The sequence below is a fragment of the Sorghum bicolor genome, chromosome 10 (genome assembly GCF_000003195.3).
Source record: "Sorghum bicolor cultivar BTx623 chromosome 10, Sorghum_bicolor_NCBIv3, whole genome shotgun sequence".
NCBI lineage: Eukaryota > Viridiplantae > Streptophyta > Magnoliopsida > Poales > Poaceae > Sorghum > Sorghum bicolor.
In genome coordinates, this window is record NC_012879.2 from 46171484 (window position 1) to 46195994 (window position 24511).

General features: G+C 42.7%; 2 protein-coding genes across 2 annotated transcripts; both read left to right on the top strand.

Annotated features, from left to right (window-relative positions):
* LOC8072648 (E3 ubiquitin-protein ligase EL5) lies at positions 12370 to 13844 on the top strand. Its single transcript, XM_002437038.2, has one exon. The coding sequence runs from the start codon at positions 12708 to 12710 to the stop codon at positions 13398 to 13400; it is 693 nt and encodes a 230-aa protein (XP_002437083.2). The 5' UTR covers positions 12370 to 12707; the 3' UTR covers positions 13401 to 13844.
* LOC8072649 (RING-H2 finger protein ATL80) lies at positions 22427 to 23491 on the top strand. The gene has a single exon (XM_002437039.2). It carries the CDS (start codon positions 22612 to 22614, stop codon positions 23248 to 23250), a length of 639 nt encoding a protein of 212 aa, XP_002437084.1. The 5' UTR covers positions 22427 to 22611; the 3' UTR covers positions 23251 to 23491.

Consider the following 24511-nt stretch of genomic DNA (forward strand, 5'->3'; position numbering starts at 1 on the left):
TGTTGCTTTTCTTTTTCTTTTTGTTTAAAAATGAGTGATGTTTGAATTTATGCTATGAATTATCTGCTGATCCAAAAATTATGAAAATTTTTGTATGGCTTCCTTAAAATGAGTAGAACACATGAAAAATATTAGATTCCATTTTCTGGCAGTTTGCATATATATGAAAATTGCCCCTGTTTAATAATAAATAAATCTTCCATGATTTTTAGTAAATTATGAATATATCCAAAAATCATGAAATTTAATATGTGAGCTTGTGTTAATGTTATTTAGCTTCATGATTAATTTCAGCTCTGTTTGATCAAGTATGCTCTGTTTCTTGATAAAGCTATTTAAAATGCTTATAAAAGAAATAGAAATAATTAATCCCTTTAGGGTTTGGGTGATATTTTGGATTGTTTGACAACCATGGTTACTTAGCATGATATGCTCCCTGGTTATGGTTTATTTTCATATAAATAATCTTTATGATATGATAGATTCACTTTATTGCTTAATAAAGATGATAAAACTTGTTTAGAAATAATCCATGTTTTTGGGTAGTTAAGTTAGTTGTTTCTATACCGTGAAGGTAAATTGTACTCGAGATAATCATAGTTTGTTGTTTCTATCTAAGACCATGTAATTTGTCTTTATCATACCTTGAATATATCATAATCATGCATATGCACTTTTACGTATAGAATACGCTTCGGAAGAATCTGATCCCCAGTGGGTTTCTTCCGAGTTTGTGGATCCTTCGAGAGTAGTTGAGTTTCCGAACGTCCCCTCCGATCAAGGCAAGCCCCGGACATTAAACCCTATCCTTGTATTTTCATAAAGTTATTTATATCACTTGAGTTAATATGATGCATTAGGTGAATAGGAGTTGAGTGAATCCTATTTGCTGCATTATCTACCTTGATGATTTCCATATTAACCTTGATACCTGCTTTATGAAAATGCTTAGTATGCTTAGCCCTGCTTATTAGATAAGTTTTCAAATGAGAACGTTTGAAGGGTCGTTGTGGAATACTTTTATGGTTAATAATGTTTAAACTTGAGACCGGTCGGTGGACTTGCTTTAAGAATGGAGTCTTAAAGTAGTGTCTCCAACTGTGTCGATTAAGGACCGTACCGTTGTTGGCCTGTTGTGGTTGAGAACTTTGAGTACAGCCCACATGCGGCGGTAAGCCTTACCTATAGCTATTCCGATATTTGAGAACGGCTAACCGCGTACTGGGAGTGGAAAGATGGCGAGAGTAGCGTGTACCCACCTTACGGATCTGAGATGACCGGGAAACATCTAGATTGGCTGAAGGATGGTGGTGTACTGTACTCTCGGGTGACGCTGGACCCGTTCTTGTATGGGAGGATCTATAGAAAAGGTTGACATATGCAAGATTAAGTTCTACATATGTCGTGTGGTACTGAATCCCCAGCTGGGTTTAATCGATTCGAATCGCCGTGTTTCCTCGGATATGGAGCCTCAATCCTCGTACCATCATCGTAGTAATAAGTGAATCTTTGGTATAAGAAAGAGATGATTTGCTTATGCAAGTTGGATAATGATCTTGGCTAGTTATAAGTGATAATCTTGAGTTAAAACTTGAAAATAGGCTTTAATTTTAGTAAGCTTTTATGCAAAAGAAATACTTGACCTTGTTAAAGCTTTACCTTGAATCCCCATAGCCTGCATACTTGAGTCTTCACCTCTTTTATAGTCGGTTAAGTCTTGTTGAGTACTTTCGTACTCAGGGTTTTATTAACCCATGTTGCAGGTGAATCTCTTGATAATCCTTTTGATGGTCATGGTTACTTTACTCTTGTGGAGGAAAGTGACGATGAGGTTTCTGATGTGTGACCTTGGGCAAGTAAAAGTTGTTGTGTGAATCTATGGTTTATGTAATAATAAAGTTCCGAAGCTTTTATGTATCAAATACTTATGGTTTGTAAACTATGAACTTAAGTTTCAATCTATGTTATGTAACCTTTCCGTTTTTACTCTGATTTCTTTTATCTATGAAATGTTGTAATACTGTGATGCTTGATGAGGGAATTCCTGAAAAGAATGTTACGTGGATGATTCGGGTTTCCCGAGGACACCCGACAGACTTCTTGAGTCATTTGGAACTCGTGCACGACGATCAGAAGTCTTTGGGACAATGATGTGTGCATGTGGGCCACTTAATTCAGGAGGTTCTGCCACAGCTGGTATCAGAGCAGGTTTCCCTTAGAAAGTATAGCAGTATTCGATTTTGAAAACTTCAAAAGCTTTTGAGTCAAACTAAATTTCAAATTAGTTTGAGTCCAAATTGCTTCTAAGCTTGTCTTATGCTTCTAACTTGTCTCAATTCATTCTTTAGACTTATCCTTCTATCCAACTGGATATGTTCTTAGTATAATTATGGTGATATTTATATACAAGGAACGATGCTTATAATGTTATAATATTGCCCTATTTATGAAAAGAATGTTTATGCACTTTTATATCAAGTGACTAATTTAAAGATAATTACTTGTTTGATGTATGCTTTGTTCGTAAGTACGCTTCATGCATCATTAATGATAACATGTAATTAACTTTCCTCCTTAAAGTTGTTAATAACTAGGGGTAATATGTCCATCTAATTGTAAAACTCTATCCTTTAACCCTGGAACATATATAGTTCTAATATTCAAAATAAAAATATTTTGGCAGATGGCTCGTACCCGCCTAACCGCTCGCAAGTCCACCGGAGGTCGTGTCCCCAGGCACCAGTTGGCACCAAGGGATCCGCCACCCTCCGATAGCAGCGACAGCAGCACTGACAACTCCAGCGACGGAAACGGGAGTGACACCAGCGGAGGTCCTCCTTCGCCAAGAACCTACAGGCTTATGAAGAATGATCTGTGCCTGATGCTCACTGACAACATCAACATGGAAGTTCAGCTGTACCATATGGCAGGGTATGTGGTCACTCTTGAGGCTTATGCCAACACCCTCCATGAGGAAGTGCACCAGCTGCAGGATGCCCTCAATCCACCCGAGGCTCCTGAAGCAGCAGAGGAAGGACCAGTTGTCATCCAAGTGGATAGTGATACTTCTGAGGATGAAGCAGAGGAGCCAGGAACCCCCACTCCAGATGAGGGTGTTACCACCAGTGACTCGGAGATGGATGACGACTAGGTGTTGCAGAGGCAAGAAGTATGACCGAGTGTGATCTTCTGACTTTGTAACTTAGTTAGTCAGAAAACCTCTAGTATGGGAAGTGTGTAAGATAGTGGTTTCGGAAGTCCTGCCCAGGAGCGGACTTGTATGATAAATAAGATGAACTGTTTGTGCTATGTAAGCCATGATGTATGATGGTTAAGTATGCATGTTAATTAAAGTGTGATGTGTTTTTAAACAGATGTCTGCTAACAACCATGGAGCTAGTTCTTCCCAGGGTGGGGATGATTTTCCTAATGCACCACCAGTTCCACCCTCTTTGGCTGATGCAATTGCAGCATTGGTCAATGCAACAACTCTGTTAGCACAAAATCAGAATGCTGGTCAGCGTGGCCGTGGTCGCCATAACAGAGAAGAAACCACATATGTTGACTTCACAGATACTCGTCCCCCAGTATTCACAAAAGCTGATGAACCTCTTGAAGCTGAGGATTGGCTCCGCACTATGGAGCAAAAGTTCAGTCTTATCAACTGTACTGAAACCCAGAAGCCAGCTTTCGCCGCTCAGCAGCTGAGAGGAGCAGCAGGAGTTTGGTGGGAAAATTTACTGGCTGTTCAACCAGCCCGCCACCGGATCACTTGGGGAGAATTTAAGGAAGCCTTCAGGGCTCATTACATTCCCAAGGGAGTTATGAAAATGAAGCTTGAAGAGTTCTTAGCTCTCCGTCAGGGGGATGACTCAGTCATACAGTATATTGGAAAGTTTAATCATCTGTCCCAATATGCAATTGAGCAAGTCAACACTGATGAAAAGAAGAAGGATTGTTTCATGAGAGGCTTGAATACAAAGCTTCAGCTGATGATGGCATCATGTGGCAATATATCTTATCATGAGGCAGTGAACATTGCTATCTCCAGTGAAGAAAAGAATCGCAAACATAAGGAGGCTAAGAAGAAGAAGGGGTTTATCTCAGGGTCTGGATCATCTGGCGGCAACAAGAAGCGTCAGAGGCTTGTTTATCACCCAGCTCAGCAGTTCCGCCCATCTTATCGCCCTCCTTATCAGCCGCCTCAGCAGCAGAATATGCAGAGGAATTTTGCAAGGCCGACAATGCCATTCAATGTTCAACGTCAGCCAAATGTTCCTGCCATCCGTCCGCCAATGTCACAAGCTGTAAACAACCCTTGTTACAATTGTGGGAAGAGTGGACATTTTTCTCGTGAATGTCCATATCCAAGGCAAAATATTCCAAATGCCAATGCACCAAGACCAGTTGGAAATCAGCAAACAAATCCCAACAAGGGTAATGCCCAGAATCAGCAGAAGGGTAAGGGTACTCAGAAAACAGGAAGGGTTTTCCATACTCAAGTTGAAGCTATACCTGAGGGAGAGCCAGTGATGCTTGGTATGTTCCCTGTTGCCCAACACCCAGCACTTACACTTTTTGATTCTGGAGCATCACATACTTTCATGAATAGAGCATTTGCGGAAAAGTATAATATACCTATTGGTGCAACCAAAGATGAGTTCTTTATACAGTCACCTGGGGGTCGACTATGCACTAAGGAAATGGTACATCAGGTACCAATAGACTTGGGTGGATATATATTTCCAACATCCATGATAGTGTTAAAAGATCCGAGTATAGATGTGATCTTGGGTATGAACTGGATGAGTCAGAGAGGTGCAGTTATAGACACCTTAAATAGAACTATCAGGGTCAACTTACCTAATAGCAAATCTCAACTTCTTATCCATCTTCCTACCCTTAAGAGAGCAGTTGAGCAAGTGTGTGCTACCTCTGTTAAGGAAATCAAGGATATTCCAGTGGTCTGTGAGTTTCCTGATGTGTTTCCAGAAGATTTACCTGGTTTGCCACCGGATCGTGATGTGGAGTTTGAAATAGAGCTCAAGCCAGGGACAGCACCAATATCTAGAAGAGCTTATAGAATGCCACCAAAAGAGTTAGCAGAATTAAAAACTCAGTTGCAAGAATTGATGGATAAAGGTTTCATTCGACCTAGTTCATCACCCTGGGGTTGTCCGGCAATCTTTGTGAAGAAAAAGGACCATACCTTAAGGCTATGTGTAGACTATCGTCCTTTGAATGAGGTAACAATCAAGAATAAGTATCCTTTGCCCCGTATTGATCTTCTCTTTGATCAACTAACTGGTGCTAAGGTATTTTCAAAGATAGACTTGAGATCGGGGTATCATCAAATTAAGATCAAGCCAAAAGATGTTCCGAAAACAGCATTCACTACCAGATATGGTTTGTATGAATATCTGGTCATGTCTTTCGGTCTGACAAATGCCCCAGCACATTTTATGTATTTGATGAATTCAGTGTTCATGCCAGAGTTAGATAAGTTCGTGGTGGTATTCATTGATGACATTCTCATCTATTCCAAAACTAAAGAAGAGCATCTCAGGATAGTGTTGACTCGCCTGAGAGAACATCAGTTATATGCTAAGTTTAGCAAGTGTGAATTTTGGATAGATGAAGTTCAATTTTTGGGCCATGTCTTGTCAGCTGAAGGTGTTGCAGTAGATCCAAGCAAAGTTCAAGAAGTTCTTGACTGGAAGTCACCAACTTCAGTACATCAAGTTCGGAGTTTCTTAGGATTAGCAGGGTATTATCGCAGGTTTATCCCTGACTTCTCCAAGATCTCTAAACCAATGACAACACTGCTAAAGAATGATACCAAGTTTGTGTGGTCATCCGAGTGTGAAGAAGCTTTTCGGACCTTGAAAAAGTTGTTGACCACTGCACCAGTGCTAGCTCAACCTGATATTGAAAAATCTTTTGATGTGTATTGTGATGCTTCAGGCAAAGGCATTGGGTGTGTACTAATGCAAGAAGGCAGAGTCATTGCATATGCTTCACGACAACTTAAGCGTCATGAAGAGCATTATCCAACCCATGATCTAGAGTTGGCAGCTGTAGTCCATGCTCTGAAGATCTGGCGACATTATCTATTGGGCAATACTTGTCACATATATACTGATCATAAGAGTTTGAAATACATCTTTACTCAGTCAGAGTTGAATATGCGTCAGAGGAGATGGTTAGAACTGATAAAAGATTATGATATTGAGGTACACTATCACCCAGGCAAAGCCAATGTAGTGGCAGATGCACTCAGTCGAAAGAGTCATTGCAATTGTCTGGAAATTAAGCCAATAAACCTTACCTTGTGTTATGAATTTGAGAAGTTAAGTCTTGAAATGATTCCACAAGGAAGTCTTGCAAATATGACAGTTCAGTCATCTATCAAAGATCAGATTATTACAGCTCAGAGAGAAAATAAGGGTATGAGCTTTTTGAAAGAAAAGATCCAGTCTGAGCAGAATTCCAAGTTCAGAATAGATGAAGCTGGAGTGATTTGGTTCAAGGATCGTTTAGTAGTTCCAAAGGTCCCTGAACTCAGAAAACAAATTCTTGATGAAGCTCATGCAACAAGACTTTCAATCCATCCAGGTAGTAATAAGATGTATCATGATCTAAAACAAAGATTCTGGTGGACTAAGATGAAGCTTGAAATTGCTAGTTATGTGGCTAGATGTGATACTTGTCAAAAGGTGAAAGCAGTTCATCTTAGGTCTGCTGGAGAACTGCAACCATTGCCAATTCCATCTTGGAAATGGGATGACATTAGTATGGACTTCATAGTGGGTCTACCCAGAACATCGAGAGGGTTTGATTCCATATGGGTCATTGTTGATCGTCTGACCAAATCAGCTCACTTCATTCCAGTAAGGAAGGATTATCGAGCTTCTGACTATGCTAAGATATACTTTAACAGAATTGTGAGTCTACATGGTGTTCCAAAGACTATTGTATCTGATAGAGGGACACAATTTGTGAATGCTTTCTGGAAGCATCTGCATAAGTCCTTGGGTACCAAACTTCTGCATAGTACAGCTTATCATCCACAGACTGGAGGTCAGACTGAAAGAGTCAATCAGATCTTAGAAGATATGTTAAGATCTTGTGTACTCAGTTATTCAGAGAAGTGGCATGAATGTTTGCCTTTAGCAGAATTCTCTTATAATAATAGTTATCAAGAGAGCATTAAGATGGCACCATTTGAAGCTCTATATGGTAGAAGGTGCAGAACACCCTTGAATTGGTCAGAACCTGGAGAACATAGTCTCTTCGGGGTTGACTTAGTCAAAGAAGCCGAAGAGAAGGTCAGGCTCATTCGAGAGAACATGAAGGTAGCACAGTCCAGGCAAAAGAGTTATGCTGATAAGAGACGTCGATCTCTTAGCTTTGAGGTTGGTGATTATGTATACCTCAAAGTGTCACCTATGAAAGGAGTCACTCGTTTTGGAGTAAAAGGAAAGTTGGCACCTCGATATATAGGTCCATATCAAATCCTTGAAAGATGTGGAAAGGTGGCATATCGTCTAGATTTACCACCACAGTTGTTATCAGTTCACAATGTGTTCCATGTCTCTCAATTGAAGAAATGTCTTCGAGTGCCTGATCATATCATTCATGTTGAAGAAATTGAGTTAAAGCCTGATCTGACATATTCAGAGTATCCTATCAAGATTTTGGATCAAAAAGATCGAGTCACTCGTAGAAGAACTATCAAATATTACAAGGTGCAATGGAATCAACATACCGAAGATGAAGCCACGTGGGAATCCGAAGAGTTTCTCTTAGAACGTTTTCCTGAGTTCTTTTCTTCTGTCTTATCCTTGTAATCTATAGTATAATGATCTACCCCTGTTTTTGTAAAGGTTGGTTTTGGAAGTGCTTGACAAACTTCCTTTTCCAGTAGTTAGACTTTAAGGAAAATCTCGGGACGAGATTTCTTTAAGGGGGAAAGAGCTGTAACACTCTGGTGTTAAGCGAATTAAAACATGACATGTCATCATGAGCATTGCATAGTTTAGTGTTAAGTAAACCCTGATGCATTAACCTAAAATAAGTTTATTTTGGATGAATGTGTTTAGGGATTTAAAGTGTGTTTAATCTATGTATGGATGCTTGTTTTGGAGTTTAAAAACTTTGGGTGAAAGTTTTTCCGAGAGCTTAAGGGGGGAAACCCTAGTTTCCAAAACCCTAGATTTGCCCCTTTTGTGCAATTCAAAAACCAAGCAGAATTTGAAGTGGAGTTTAAAAGCAAAGTTGTAGATCTTGTCAAGATGTACAACTTTGGTGTTTTGAGTTTTTGAAGTTTCAGTACAAAATTCAAAGTAATTTTGAAAATACAGATTTCCGGAAAATGTCCCCTTTTCTAAATTGAATCTCCAATTCAAAATATGTTTGGAATTTTGAAAAATGGTTAACATGAAAGTTGTAGGGCTTGAAAAGTTGAACAACTTTCATGTTGGGAGTTTTTCAAGTTGTTTTACAAAATCAAAAGTAATTTTGGAAATTCTGTTTTGCCCCAATTCAAAAATTTGGAATTAAGTTTGAATTTCAAACTGTTTGGCCAATTTAGCTATTTTCCACTCAGAATTAGCTCTGGCCACCAAAAGATGTTTTGTAGCTCTCAAAATTTTGCACAACTCTTATTTTGGCATATTTACATCTTCTATTCAAAATCTCAGAGTAATTTTAAGTTTTCAGAAAGGGTACTTTGGGAAAGAGGGAGATAAACTCGGCCTCTGTTCATGGCGGTGGACCGCCGAGCTTGAGCCGGCGTTTGACAGCGCGTGAACCACCTTTTCATCCCGTCCAAGCGCGTGTTCACGTCCGTGACGATGTGGAGCAGCTGCTGGCAACCAGAGGCGCGACGTGCCCTTCTCTGCTGCGCTCACCGACGTCGATTGCCACCGGAGCACCGACGGACAGCTCTCCACTCCAATCCAAAAATTCACCGCCACGGTTGATCCATATCCAAATTCACCGCGGGCATATCTTCATCACTTCCTTGCGCATCTCCAGAACCCACCCTTCTTCCCTCTTTCGCACCAGAGCACCGGAATTCACCATTCTCCTTTCCGCCGGCGACAGAGCGCCACCGTGGTCAAGCTCGTCGTGGTCAGCCCATCCGGGCAACTTTCTGCTCTCTCTTTCTCTCGTCTTTGCTTCGCCATGACCTTGTGATGCTCATCGGCTCGCTCTTTTCTTCTTTGCTTCACAGCTGCCGCCGGAACATCGTCTTCTTCGTCGGAGCTCGCCGCCGGAGTCTCTGGTCGCGTGGACAAGCAACACCCGACTGTTCTCCGCTCCTTCTCTCTGCGTCAGCACACCCAGGGTGAGACGCCGATGCTTCCTGGCCTCTCCATTCTTTCTCTACCAGTCTAGAGCCACCGGCGTAAGCACCGCCGCGGCCATGTCCGCCGTCGCTCGTGGCCAGAGCTCGCTAGAGCAGTAGAGTACGGGTTTGCTAGCTTGTTCGGTTGCGGGTTGCTTGCTGGTGCTTGTGCTCGCCTCAGTTTGACTCGGGGTGACCGGAGTTGGCCGGCGTAAGCCACGCCGCCGCGGGATGTCACGCTCTGGACGGCCGGGTGCATCGGGGACCTCGCTGTTGTAAAGACGAGAAGAGGGAGGGGTTCGTTTGCAAAGCCGTAGACTCATGTGAATAGTAGCCTGGTCTGCGGGTTGGTTGCTAAGAAAGCCGAGGGCTTTTCTGCAAAACTACCAGCGCACGCGGGGGAGGGCCGGCTGGGCCAAGTTTCACGCGGGCTTGGGCCGAGCTCCTGGCTGCAGAAGCACAGTGTTGCTTTTCTTTTTCTTTTTGTTTAAAAATGAGTGATGTTTGAATTTATGCTATGAATTATCTGCTGATCCAAAAATTATGAAAATTTTTGTATGGCTTCCTTAAAATGAGTAGAACACATGAAAAATATTAGATTCCATTTTCTGGCAGTTTGCATATATATGAAAATTGCCCCTGTTTAATAATAAATAAATCTTCCATGATTTTTAGTAAATTATGAATATATCCAAAAATCATGAAATTTAATATGTGAGCTTGTGTTAATGTTATTTAGCTTCATGATTAATTTCAGCTCTGTTTGATCAAGTATGCTCTGTTTCTTGATAAAGCTATTTAAAATGCTTATAAAAGAAATAGAAATAATTAATCCCTTTAGGATTTGGATGATATTTTGGATTGTTTGATAACCATGGTTACTTAGCATGATATGCTCCCTGGTTATGGTTTATTTTCATATAAATAATCTTTATGATATGATAGATTCACTTTATTGCTTAATAAAGATGATAAAACTTGTTTAGAAATAATCCATGTTTTTGGGTAGTTAAGTTAGTTGTTTCTATACCGTGAAGGTAAATTGTACTCGAGATAATCATAGTTTGTTGTTTCTATCCAAGACCATGTAATTTGTCTTTATCATACCTTGAATATATCATAATCATGCATATGCACTTTTACGTATAGAATACGCTTCGGAAGAATCTGATCCCCAGTGGGTTTCTTCCGAGTTTGTGGATCCTTCGAGAGTAGTTGAGTTTCCGAACGTCCCCTCCGATCAAGGCAAGCCCCGGACATTAAACCCTATCCTTGTATTTTCATAAAGTTATTTATATCACTTGAGTTAATATGATGCATTAGGTGAATAGGAGTTGAGTGAATCCTATTTGTTGCATTATCTACCTTGATGATTTCCATATTAACCTTGATACCTGCTTTATGAAAATGCTTAGTATGCTTAGCCCTGCTTATTAGATAAGTTTTCAAATGAGAACGTTTGAAGGGTCGTTGTGGAATACTTTTATGGTTAATAATGTTTAAACTTGAGACCGGTCGGTGGACTTGCTTTAAGAATGGAGTCTTAAAGTAGTGTCTCCAACTGTGTCGATTAAGGACCGTACCGTTGTTGGCCTGTTGTGGTTGAGAACTTTGAGTACAGCCCACATGCGGCGGTAAGCCTTACCTATAGCTATTCCGATATTTGAGAACGGCTAACCGCGTACTGGGAGTGGAAAGATGGCGAGAGTAGCGTGTACCCACCTTACGGATCTGAGATGACCGGGAAACATCTAGATTGGCTGAAGGATGGTGGTGTACTGTACTCTCGGGTGACGCTGGACCCGTTCTTGTATGGGAGGATCTATAGAAAAGGTTGACATATGCAAGATTAAGTTCTACATATGTCGTGTGGTACTGAATCCCCAGCTGGGTTTAATCGATTCGAATCGCCGTGTTTCCTCGGATATGGAGCCTCAATCCTCGTACCATCATCGTAGTAATAAGTGAATCTTTGGTATAAGAAAGAGATGATTTGCTTATGCAAGTTGGATAATGATCTTGGCTAGTTATAAGTGATAATCTTGAGTTAAAACTTGAAAATAGGCTTTAATTTTAGTAAGCTTTTATGCAAAAGAAATACTTGACCTTGTTAAAGCTTTACCTTGAATCCCCATAGCCTGCATACTTGAGTCTTCACCTCTTTTATAGTCGGTTAAGTCTTGTTGAGTACTTTCGTACTCAGGGTTTTATTAACCCATGTTGCAGGTGAATCTCTTGATAATCCTTTTGATGGTCATGGTTACTTTACTCTTGTGGAGGAAAGTGACGATGAGGTTTCTGATGTGTGACCTTGGGCAAGTAAAAGTTGTTGTGTGAATCTATGGTTTATGTAATAATAAAGTTCCGAAGCTTTTATGTATCAAATACTTATGGTTTGTAAACTATGAACTTAAGTTTCAATCTATGTTATGTAACCTTTCCGTTTTTACTCTGATTTCTTTTATCTATGAAATGTTGTAATACTGTGATGCTTGATGAGGGAATTCCTGAAAAGAATGTTACGTGGATGATTCGGGTTTCCCGAGGACACCCGACAGACTTCTTGAGTCATTTGGAACTCGTGCACGACGATCAGAAGTCTTTGGGACAATGATGTGTGCATGTGGGCCACTTAATTCAGGAGGTTCTGCCACACGAAACTAAAAACACAATTAGAAAATAATTTGCGAGTATATATGTCTTTTATGTTCTCTCTTAATTTGTTTTAGAATTCCTACTAGGATGTAGTGTATCACAGGACGGAGGGTGCAAATTGCATGAACTTGCCTATTTCGTCGACAGCACTGGGTGCAGAGCAGATACGAGGGTCTGAGCTAGCTGTACACTACTACATTATATTGGTGCAGTTGTGCTGATGTAGGAAGCTAACCAAAGTGATTCTTTTGGGGTACTCAGGATCACAAACAAGATTCGTCACGACCGTTGAACGAGTACATGCATGCCTTGGCATGCCAGCGAGGTGCACCGCACCGCATCGCGTCCGGGACTACCTTGTCGAACGAGCTGCAAGCGAGAACAGAAACGTTGCGTGCTGCTAGCTCCGTCTGTGTTGATCGTGCCAAAAGTGTGTGTCGTCCTTCCGCTCGAAATAGCGTCTTCCTCTACCATTACAGACTTTGTCAAGAGACGAACACCTGCCAAAAACGTCTACTAGCTAGCTAGCTACAGTCTATAATACAGCACGCATAGTACCAGCACAGTTCCAGTTCCCATCCAACAAGACACTGAGTTCTGCTAGCTAGCTGCAACTGCAAGATCACTCGATCGGCACTTCATAGCCATCGTCGACTGGATCGTCGATCCTGCAGCTAGCGCGGCGGCACTAGCTAGCTACATGCACCGAGCAAGCATGCCGAGCGTGCACCGTTCGAGGCTGCTGGCGGCGGGCCACGCGGCGCCGGCGCCCGACGAAGCCGACGTCCGCCTCTGCTCCGTGCTGCTGGCGTCGTTCCTGTCGCTGATGCTCCTCTGCGGTGTCCTCTCCCTGCTCTCCCGCGCCAGCGGCGACGGCGGCGCCTTCCCCACCAAGGTCTACGTCATCGTCGGCCCGACGGCGATCATGCTCGTGCTCGTCTTCCTCTGCTGGCTCGTCTCGTACGGGATCCGGGCTCTGGCCACGCCGCCGCAGGCTCCGGCGCCCGCGCGCCTGGCGCGACGCCTCTGCGCGTGCGGGCTCTCCGACGCCGCGAGCGTCGCCGCGCTGCCGGCGTTCCCGTTTCAGCCGGCGCCGGCCCCGGCCCCGGCGAGCGAGGGCGAGGGCGAGGGCGAGGGGGAGCGGCAGGCGCCACCGCGCGGGAGCGGCGTGCTGTGCGCGGTGTGCCTCGAGGACGTGCGGGCCGGCGAGATGGTGCGGCAGCTCCCCGCGTGCCGGCACGTCTTCCACGTCGACTGCGTCGACGTGTGGCTGCGCTCGCACCGGACCTGCCCGCTCTGCCGCTGCGAGCTCCCGCGGCGGAAGGCAACCGCTCAGGCTCAGCAGACCGTGACCACCGTCACGCCGGAAGCGCTGCCGTTGCCGCCTGTTTGAGAGTGTCACTAACTTCCGCTCCGGCGCCACTTGCTTGGCCTGTCAAGTTGTAGTACAACAATTCTTCAATTCCTGAATTTCTTTGGGGGTGCGACCGGATTTGATTGGTTTGAACATTCTATATGGCAGTTTATTTGGATCACTAGAAGGTGCCACGGCTATGTGGCAGAAATCAGAATCGAACTGTTTCTAGTCTAGTCCCGCTTGACATTTTTTTTTCCATTTCTATAAAAGCTTCGTTTGGGTGGACAAACTAAAGGATTTTCAAAAAACTTCAAGCATATAATATTCCAATTTCCGGACTTCCCAAGGAACCGAGGACAAGTGAATCGTGCGTTTGTGTTTCGTGTTTAATTTCTGGAACCACATGCAACTTCTCTGACGAGCCTGTTTGGTTTCACTCATTTGCAGCTGCTGTAGACGAGCTCATAGCTCGGTTGGTATCTCCTGGTGGTGACAGTTCCAGGTTAAAAAGTTCGATTCTCCATCTCAATATGCACAGTTTTGTGCATTGTAAAGAAAATCTCCTCACTTGTCTCATGTCACAGTACATGTCTAAAATCCGACCTAGTCTCTGCCGTGTATGCATAGAGCAAATGGTTCAAGTCTTCTTCTCAAGTATATAATGCCCCCCGCAGGTTAAGTTTTTTTTTTCTTTTCATTTGCAGCCGTTGCAGCTGCAAGCAACAGTGGATTTTGTCTGCTGCAGCACTAAAACAAGTTCAGGCCAACATATATAAAAGAATATTTTTACAATGGTTGAAAAGACGATGAGAAGTGATTGGTGTGTCTATGTCGGTGGACCTAGAATATGAAAAGTGATGAGAGACGATGGAAGCAAGGCGATGTGAGGCGATATGTATGTTTATGGTTGGTGAGCCATAGATGTCATATCGCCTCTCATCATCTCTGAAATTATGAGGATTAGGACCCTAAATAGAGGAATGATAATTCCTTTTTTTGTATTTTTAATAAAGGGTAAAAGGGTAAATTTATAATTGTAAAAATAATATTTTGAATAGCATAGTTAGGGTTTATGATTCAAGTATTATAGTTAGTTAGATAAAAATCTCTTCTTAAGTTTTTAAATATCTTCTTAGGGTTCCACCCGCCGGTGTCCACCACAGTCAGCCGTCGCCGCCGATGATAGTGGTTGGGGTTTGAGAGAACCTTATATAATGACGTTATTACCCTTCCACAAATTAAATCGAGAAAAAAGTTTTTTAGCGAAGGTGATGAGAGGCGATTGGAAGCGATTCCAACCATTGTAAAAGGTCATAAAAAATATAAAATATATGTCATATAACCGTGGTCCATGTCCTGTTCTGCCAAGTTTCTTTTTTTTTTTGAAAATCCTGTTCTGCGAGTGTCATCAGCTTCTTGGGTTTGATTTACGCCGATTAATTGATGACCACGGTACGGTAGGCTAAGATTAGTAGGGAAGAACCAATAAAAAGCAAGGCTGAGCTCCATGTCTTGATTAATGGTATAGATATTAAGAAAAAACATGATGCACCTAGGATAAAGAAGAGCACAACAAATTCAAAGAATTCCCCCATTAAACATGATAGAGTCCACTTCGTTCCCTCTTGACAGAGACTAGGGCATGTTTGGTTTGCTCCCACAGCCAAACAAACTTGTTTGACACAAGTAACTCTCCCTGGCATTAGATTTTAAGTGTCTCAGGTTGAGATGCTTGTTTGGTGTAGAAGGGAGGGTATGAACTAAAAGGACCATACTCAGCTAGGAATAATTCGAATGAGAATAACATTTTAACGTGTATCAGGATCCAATCTTTTCTTTTTTTTGAAAAGGACACTATTTCGGCTAGTAATAAAAAGCCTTAGGTTGATTTAGTTCCCAAAAAAAGAAAAAAAATTCTATGGACCTTTTCTTTATTTATTAAGTTTAAGTCTATCTAGATTAAGTTCTACTACTAGCAATCTATTTATTTTGAGACTGGCCCCTATATAGAACCTTTTTACTAGTTTATTTATTTGCAGTGTGTGAACGATCAAATGTTTTTGAAATTTTCCAAAAAAAAAAACAAGATACATTTGGGAAAATGAAACTTCCATAAGGCCCCATTTGGATCCTTGAATTGAATTCATTTTAACAATCATAATTTAGATATAGATGAGTTAAGCTAATATATTTGTATAACTATAGGCCATATGAGAGTGATAGTTATGTATTGCATATCTCTGCTATAATTGAAATCTTCTTGAAGTCACCTCCCTCCTTCAAGATCAACGGCTCACAACACACCAACTAGAAATCCAACGTCTGAGATTAAAAGGTGAGAAGCCGCTTCCAACTCTCCTCACTCCCACGCTCGCCCGCGCGCACTCACCCAACGTCGTGGGCACCCAACGTCGTGGGATCGAGCACCGATGGCTTCAATCACCGACAAATGAAATTACGTAGTTTTCCTTTTATTTTTATTACACGATCACGTGACGTCAATTCCGTATCTTTCCTACTTATTTTTTTCTTTCACGATCAAACATTCATGCCACCATTCACGGGCGATGGGACGCAGGGTAGGTCGTGGGCACCATGCTGCCACGGGCGGAGCTCCTCCCTCCGCTCACCGAATCCCCACAACCCCCTTTCTCAACCTGGCGCGCCCTACCCCGATCCATCCAATCCACGTCGAATCTGCCAAGGCGGCCCCCGACTCCCACCACTAGATCGCGGGCTACTCCCTCTCCAAGGGGATTGGGGTGGGGAAAATTCATCGCCTCCAAGCCCTTCAACGTGGGGGGATTTGACTCTGCGATCTACTTCTACAACGACAGGAAGAGCCACCAGGATGGCGGCATGGCGCTGCCTACATCTCGCTCTCCATAGCCCTAAGTACGTTTAGTTTATGTATTCACAAGTAATGCTGGTTTTATTTTTTTAGTCATTTTGTATTCACAACTACACAAAGCCTGCTTTTTGTTCATGATCAATTGGCAGCTGCGATTGTGAGAGGCCATGTGCAGACAACTGCCAGCAAAGCCAGCACGCGCCAAGCCAAAAGCAACCTAGCGGAGCGGATGTGGCCTCAAGTCAAAGTAGTGCCTCTGACATAATTTTCAATAAAACAATTTACTAACTAATAAATAATCAGTTAATTTTTTGGGCAACTCTTTTTTTTCTGTCAAATAAGATGTAGTGTGCAAAATTAGCAAAAGCATGGTGCGAGATGTGGAGAAGGCTGGAATTGAATTGCTTGCAGGCAGGTGAGAAACTGACCAATGATTCTCGCCTAGAGAATGTCTTCTCATTGCTGCAAGCGAGTTAATCCACGGGGTTTTCTTATTTTCTGTCATCATGGCTTTGTCTTAGCATCCATAGTCTAATGAAAGTTTCTGTGCTATGCATTCAGGCCATTGGATTTTACTTTTTTTTGGCATAATCCTTTGTCACTGTTGAGAATGAACACCGAAATGTCTTAACTCCTGAGCACAGCTTTCACTGTTTCTAAGCTTAGGAAGAAACTAAAGTAAGAAGTATCCTTTTGATACAATTGATGCTGTGATTGCTAATTTCAAGTCAAGGTAATTCTGGCTTCATTTTGCTTATGGTCTTACTATTAAAATTACAGAGAGTACTGGTGATAGAACTATCATTATCCATTTTTACAACCCGTGCAGTGCAAGTCCCCAAATTTTGTTGGGCCTTTGTGTTGTGTATTTCCAGATCTTAGTGTTACATCTAAGATATACCTTTTGCTGATATATAGCAAGGCAGTAGGCATTGATACGTAGTTCTAAAAACAATATTCATTATGCTATGTCTGTGCTCTCCCTATGTTTAATATCTTTGAAATTTGAAGGGGTTTGTTGAATGATGGTTTTTATGCTGAATCATTTTCGTGATCCCGGTGGCTTGCAGGTGTTCTGAGTTGAAGGACTCTATGTTGCCGTGGGAAGGAGCAGAAGCCACAAGTCAGTGATTAAAACCAAAAAATAGGTGTGTAAATATTTCGCATGAGATTTCACGGTACACCATATACAGTACCTATGAGACCCGTCAGTGAAGAAGGGTTTTCTGCTCACGAGGCTTAAAATTGACAGCCTGACAAATAAACAAATTGGCAGGAATTATTCTTGTTGTATTCAACAATATAAGTTCGATTCTGTTTGGATTAAATAATATAATAACCCAATAAGTTTGTATCGTTTCTTTTTGGATTAAATTAGTGCACTTGTTAGCTCATGTCAATGCTGAAAATGAGACAAAACAAAAAGTCAAGTGCACAAAGCAATCCGCCGATTCTGCTTTGTGTTGTGATCCCAACAATGTTGTGTAGATCTTAGAGGAACCATTGCTTCATCCTGTGGTCACTCTGGTGATGTACTAAACATATCATGGTCTAACAACAAGGTCTGTCCAATGAAGTGCTCCCCTCTCATTTGTAAGGTTTGATTGCATTTTTTTTCTTTTGTCCTTTTTCTTTCCAATGATTGAAATTTGCTACCTTGCAGCAACTATTGTCAGTGTCAACAAACAAGACCGTTTGCTTATGGGAATTAGACATGCAAACTGCATCATTGTTTTTCCACACAACTTTGGTAGGCCAGTCTCTTTATTACTGCCTCAAAAGTTTTTATGAATATGCTTCTGAATTTAACCACACAATTTTGTTAACAAAATTTACTATTGCAGTTACTTGTTTCCAGTTTAGTCTAGCCAATGAGAGTCGATTCATTAGTGGATCAATAGATGCAAAATCTGTGTATGTGATATTCCTTCATGCAGTTTCATTAACTGGGTGCATATTAGAGACATAGTAATAATGCTTTGCGATAAAACTTATGGAAAGGAATCAGCATTTATTCTAAAGTGGTTTTAGTTAACTTATTGATTCAGTGGCTTGTGAGGTTAATCTTCTTCATCATGCAGGGAGTAGTGGTTGGAACCATTACTAGAAATTGTCGATTTTATGATATGATACATCATGTAAAAGAAAAACAATGTCAAATCTTTACTAGCTATTCAATATCATTTTGAGCACATATTTTCTCCTTACTCGAGCGATATTCCATGGATGACGATGGATCAGATAATCTGCTAATGGACCAGATTATCTGCACCTCCTGCCACTGCCGCTGCTGTCGCTTTCGCTGTCGCCGCCCCTGCCCCCGCACGTGGCTGCGACCTCACCTTCCAATGGGTGTGGTAGGGTTGGGGGGGGGGGGGGGGAAGGAAACGGCGGTGGAGAGGAGAACCTGCCGATCCGGTGGTGGAAGGCCGGCCTTATAGGGAGTGGCACATTTTGGGTAGGTGTATCTCGGCATGGACCACAATATAGTGAGCTCCTTGCTATGAAGCAGGTATGCTTCCATCTCAAAGCTAGGACCTTTAAACCAAGGAAACTTTTTGATTTATTTGATGGATGTTATATTGTTTTCTTGTGGCAAGTTATGATTGGAAGCAGCAACGTGACAACCAAGGAAACATTGTTAGCCTTTCCTTTGCCTGTGGTGTTTGGTCAATGCGGTGTTGTTTGATCAGAGGTATATTGGGACCATGCAGGAGAAAAACACACTAAATATTCTGCTGGAATTTGTTCCTAGAGGCTCAATGCAGTCACTACTTGGGATGCTTGGATCATTCCGTGACGCTGTAGGTATTACATATTCTAGGGCGCAAATATACTTGTTGATAACAAAGGTTGCTTTGGATAGTTTCATAACAAAGGCTTGCTTTGATCTCAGAAGTAAATGGGCTGTAATTTTTTTTTAAAAAGTGTTCGATCCTTTTCATCGCATCCTAGCTTAGACTAAAGTAAGCATGTGAAATTATTTGAAACTTGCAGAGAACTGAGAACTCTAGAACGAACTTATGAATGACATTGTTGTTTTATCTACATATATTTAATTTCCCAATGTTTCTTTGACTTCAGCTTCGTTGAACTTTTGTTTGTTGCTCATAGAAATATTTGTCGAGTATGAAGGCAAGAACTCTTTTGATGGGCCTAGGAAAGGGTTCTCAAACTATTAACAAAGACCATAATAAAAGGATATAAAGATCAACGGTAGCATGTGCATGTGGACGTCGCGGCATAGCATGGCTCCCTGAGCTGTCGGTTGACCGAGTAGTGGTGGCGGCTGGGAGCATGGAGCACAGAGACAAGGAAAATAACAATGCAAATGATAATCATGTGCAACAACGCAAATGATTGTAAAGACAATATTTTTAGAAAACTCTGAGACCTACTTAAGTAATTCATAAATTATTTGCAATATGCAAGACATGACTTATTATGCCTTGTTATGCATAAGTGTTTTTTGGATTATATACATGGCCTATATATTTTTATATGCATCTCTAAAATAAAACCCTGGCGTTAGCACGGGCACTATACTAGTCTATCGTAGTAGAGCGAGTTAAAGAGTTTATTATAAGTTGCAAGGTAGAAACATAGAATGGTTATTTATACAATAAATTTTCATCTCCCATCCTACAAATTTGAGATAGGTTTATATGTTAACTTCGGAAAGTTGTACCATATCAAAATTCCAAGACAAATAGTAGCCTAATCTATTAAGTACGTTCCAATTTTCCAAAAATAAAGGATCCAAACTAACTCTAAAAGATAAGTAAATGAAAAACTTTCATAAAAATTGCCATAGAATTGAGAATGAAGTTTTCATTTTGTACCGACCATGAATTAGTGAGTGCAGCCAATTCCTGAGAAGTTCTGAATGTTTCCATTTTTTTAGAAAAAGAAATTTACTAAATCACCATAAATCTTTTGTTATTTTGTCTGATTTAATAACATTGGTTATCCACATGAGTTTTGTAGGCCCAGAGGACTGGCTTCTTGGAGGCTTGGAGCTAATGTAACATATATCTAAGGATCGATGGATTTAGATACGGTAATGCTCCTTCCAGGGCGTTCGGATAGATCGGACAGATCCGCACGACTCGACTGAGCCACGAGCACGCGCCCTCAGCTCCTTATCCGTTCCCACCCCGACCCGTGACCCCCGCGCCCACTCACTCGATGCCCCCGCCGCTCCTACTGCTCATGCTCACACGTCTGCCCTCCTGTCGCGCCGCAGCCTTTTCCATCTCCACTCTCTCCGCTCGTTCTGCTACTATCATCCACATGCCCGCCCTCATGCCGCACCGTCGACGAGTTGTCCCTCGCTCCCTCCCTCGCTCCCAATCTCTCTGTCCCGCGATGTCCATGGCCACCGGAGTAGGCGATGTTGAGCAGCTTCCGGTGAGCCCACGCGCCTCCCCTCCCTCCCAGCTCTCTCATCCTCGTGCGTTTGACCTCCATGCATGTGGAGACAAAGACGACGGCGTGGCTCCGACGAGGTAGATAGGGAGGATCCAGATCTGGAGTCTCTCTCTCCCTCCTTCTCCCACTGGATCTAGATCTGGTCCCTCCTCCTACACCTCCTCCACCTCCTCTTCTTCTCCTTCTAGATCTAAGGATTTGGTGGTAGCTAGTGTTCCAGTGAGTCAGATCTCGTCGCTGTTTTGCAATGATTCATTTTCAATGTTGCAACAGATGATGTGGAATGTTGCAACGATACTTTTTTTTGTTTGTTGCAACAGGCGTTTCTCTGATGTTGCAGAGCAGTTCTTGAGATGTTTTATTTTGTTTTTTTCGTTGTTGCACCAGATTCTCCCTCGATGTCGCAGTAGATTTTTTTGTTGCAACAGGCGTTTTTTCAGTAGTGATTGAAATGTTGTAATAGTTTTTCTCATTGTTGCAGCAGATTCTCTCCCGATGTTGCAGTAGATTTTTTGTTGCAACAGATGTTTTTTTATGTTGCATTAGTAGTACTTGAGATGTTGTAATAGCTTTTTTATCAATGTTTCAGCAGATTTTCCTCGATGCTGCAGTAGACTTTTTTTTATGTTGAAGTTTATATTTTTGTTTGTTGCATTAGATGGTTTCCAATATTTCAATAGCTTTTTCCGTTTGTTTTAGTAGTGTTTTTTTCTTTTTGTTGCATTTTAGATGTTCTTTGATGTTTGCAATAGTTGTAGCTAGAGGACAGACTATGGTGGTGAGCTGGTGGTTGGGTCAGAGGTGCTGGGTTGGCGAGGTTGTGAGCGGATAGATCTGTGCACGTGAGGTCGCCTTTCTTCTCTGTGCGGGAGTGGGCAGGAGTCGTTTTCAGTGGAGACGAGTTGGCAGCAGACGGATATGCTAGAGTGAGACGAGGTGAGGGGCGGATCCCATACTCGTGGGATTGGGGATGGGCTCCTTGTGCGGGGAGCGAACGAAGGTGGTCTTTTGTACGGGGCGAGTTAGTTGGGGGCGGACGAGTTTTTTCTCCGTATAGTGCGGGTGGAGAGCTCGTCGTTTGAACGCACTGCTGACGCCGAACGTCCGGACGCTATAAATATCAAATGTAGCATGTACCTGGACCGACGTCTCACGATCCAACGACATACACCAAGGATAGCAGCGGCGACGGAGACCAAGGATCGTGTGCCGAAGTGGGAGCCTTACAATTTTATACAAAGCCGTGGTAAAGTACTTAGCCAAAGCATACACGTGGCAAATAGCGGATGGATGTATTCACACGAGTCGTATGGATACAATTTCCACTTAAACACATTGACTAAAAGAAGCTAAAATAGTTTAATCCCATTAATCACATAAAAGTAGCTAAAATAATTTTAACTAGCTAAAATTTAGTAAAAAAAACCAAACAAACCCTTAATATTCTTCTGATCCAGAAAAAAACCGGTACAAACTATATCCACCGTGTCTCCATCATACATGCCATAAATAATTGCCACGTATCATCCAACAGCAGGCACACCAGGAAGGCCAAGCGTCGTACGTGTGCCGAAGCCAGAGCCTTAGGAAGCTGTGGCAAAGAGCCGAGCCAAAGCATACAGGTGGCAAACAAATTTGGCTGTATACACACGAGTCGTATTGATACATTTCCACTGATTTTTCTTCATAGCCGAGAAAAAAAAATTCGATGCAAAATCGCCGAAGCCATAGATAAACACGCACGTCCAGAATCTCTGCATTTGCCCCTGCTTAACAAAAACCGCGCCATGCTACCAAAAAAAAAAAAAAAAAAACCGAATCGCTGCATTTTAATTTCCACACCCCGAAAGGTGCCCGGACATCACTCGAAAACCATAAGCCGCGCACGCACGCGGCACGCCTATTTCAAGCTGGATTCTCCGCTCGGCTCTTGAACAAGGCTGTTCCGAAAGCAGACGACGAGACATGCTGACGACGCTGCACGCCAGGCCGCCGGTGGCGAGCGCCGTGGACGCCGGCGGCGAGGACCACTGCGAGAGCTGCGCCTTCTACTGCTTCGTGGCGTCCTGCGTCTCGCTGCTGCTCTTCATCGTGCTGGCCGCCGCGGTCAGCGTCTCAAGGGCCTGCGCCATCGCCGGCGCCGTCGTGCTCCTGCTCGGGCTCGTCGGCTGGCTCGCGCCCACGGGGAACGACGGAGCCGCCGGTGGCGGTGCGGCGCAGCAGCAGCAGCACGAGCGCCAGGCTGCCGTGCGCCACCAGTGCGTGTGCGGCGGCCTAGCGGACGCCGCGATCGCCGCGCTCATGCCGACGTTCGCGTACGAGCCGCCCGCGGCGGCGGCGGCGGAGAAGGGCGGCGACGACGGCAAGCCGCGCGGCAGTACTTCCGTGCTGTGCGCGGTGTGCCTGGAGGACGTGCGGGCGGGCGAGATGGTGCGGCAGCTGCCGGCGTGCCGCCACCTGTTCCACGTCGACTGCGTCGACGCCTGGCTCCGCGCTCACCGGACGTGCCCGCTGTGCCGCTGCCACCTCTCCCCCGGGAACGTCCACGCTAAGGCGCCGGCAGCCGTCGCGGAGTCATCGGTGGATGCGTTGCCGCCGGTGTGAGCGTCGTCACTCGCCGGTCATCGATCGGTTCATCGAAAGTTCGCCGGTGCATTCGTAAATTGTATTGTATTTGTACTGGACCACACTGTACATTTCTAACACCAGGTAGAACATATTTCAAGACTAGATTGACGATAGTTCACTGATATTGGGGATACTGCACTGCACTTATATATGTGTACATTTTGTTAATTATAAGTAGAGGTTAATGAGACATGTCCGAAACAAACTCGGTTTGGTTTCAAAGGCGCGCAACAGACGTGTGTCAGAAGGCATGAACTCGAGTGTTTCCAGCCGACGCTTCTACTAGTCATGAAAAAGATAAGGAGCATCTAGCCGATGGGGACTGGTACCAGATTGTACGGACTAGGGAGTCTAGAACCTGACACGCTTCAAATCAGCCGCTACCAGACAGACAATCCTGTCTATCACGTCAATTCCAGCTTTTGTACGTACTTCCTCTGTCCCTCTATCCACAAATAAGGCCTCGTTTAATTCTCAAAAAAATTTAAAAAAGTTTCAGGCCTCGTTTAATTCTCAAAAAATTTTAAAAAGTTTCAGATTCTCTGTCATATTAAATCCTACGACTTATGCATGAAACAATTAATATAGATAAAAATAATAACTAATTACACAGTTTGTCTGTAATTTGCGGGACGAATCTTTTAAGCCTAATTAGTCTATAATTAGACATTATTTGTCAAATACAAACGAAAGTGCTACAGTGTTCATTTTGTAAAAATTTAGAACTACACAAGACCTAAATATACGTTAAACTTTTTAAAATTGACAAGAAATATATATAAAATAATATCAATATAAAAGAATATTTTATACTCACTTCAATAATATATATTACATATGATAAATATTAGTATATTTTTATATATATTTGATCATACTTAAAAGGATTAGACACGTATTTATTTGTGGAAGGTACCAATACCTCTAACGAAATTACTTAAATATAATACCTCTACACAACCTACAAGTTCTGCATTTTGTATAATTCTGCTCATCTTCTTGATCTCTTTCTTTGTCTCTTAATTTTCCTCTGTTTCTTTTTTTTAGTTGTTAGCTGTTTGTCTTTTTCTCTGAACTTCTCATGTACTGTACACTTTTCTTTCTTTTTTAATAAATTTCAGTAGGGGGCGTAATCCTCAAAAAAAACCTACAAGTTCTGCGTGAGAGTTCTGGGGCCGGGGAATGTCAGGTTGAGGCCTATGGAGAAGTCTTTGGGAGGAAATGAGTGGACAAGAAG

Excerpts from the sequence above, each read along its gene's own strand:
- LOC8072648 (XM_002437038.2), top strand. The coding sequence starts at position 12,708 with ATGCACCGAGCAAGCATGCCGAGCGTGCACCGTTCGAGGCTGCTGGCG.
- LOC8072649 (XM_002437039.2), top strand. The coding sequence starts at position 22,612 with ATGCTGACGACGCTGCACGCCAGGCCGCCGGTGGCGAGCGCCGTGGAC.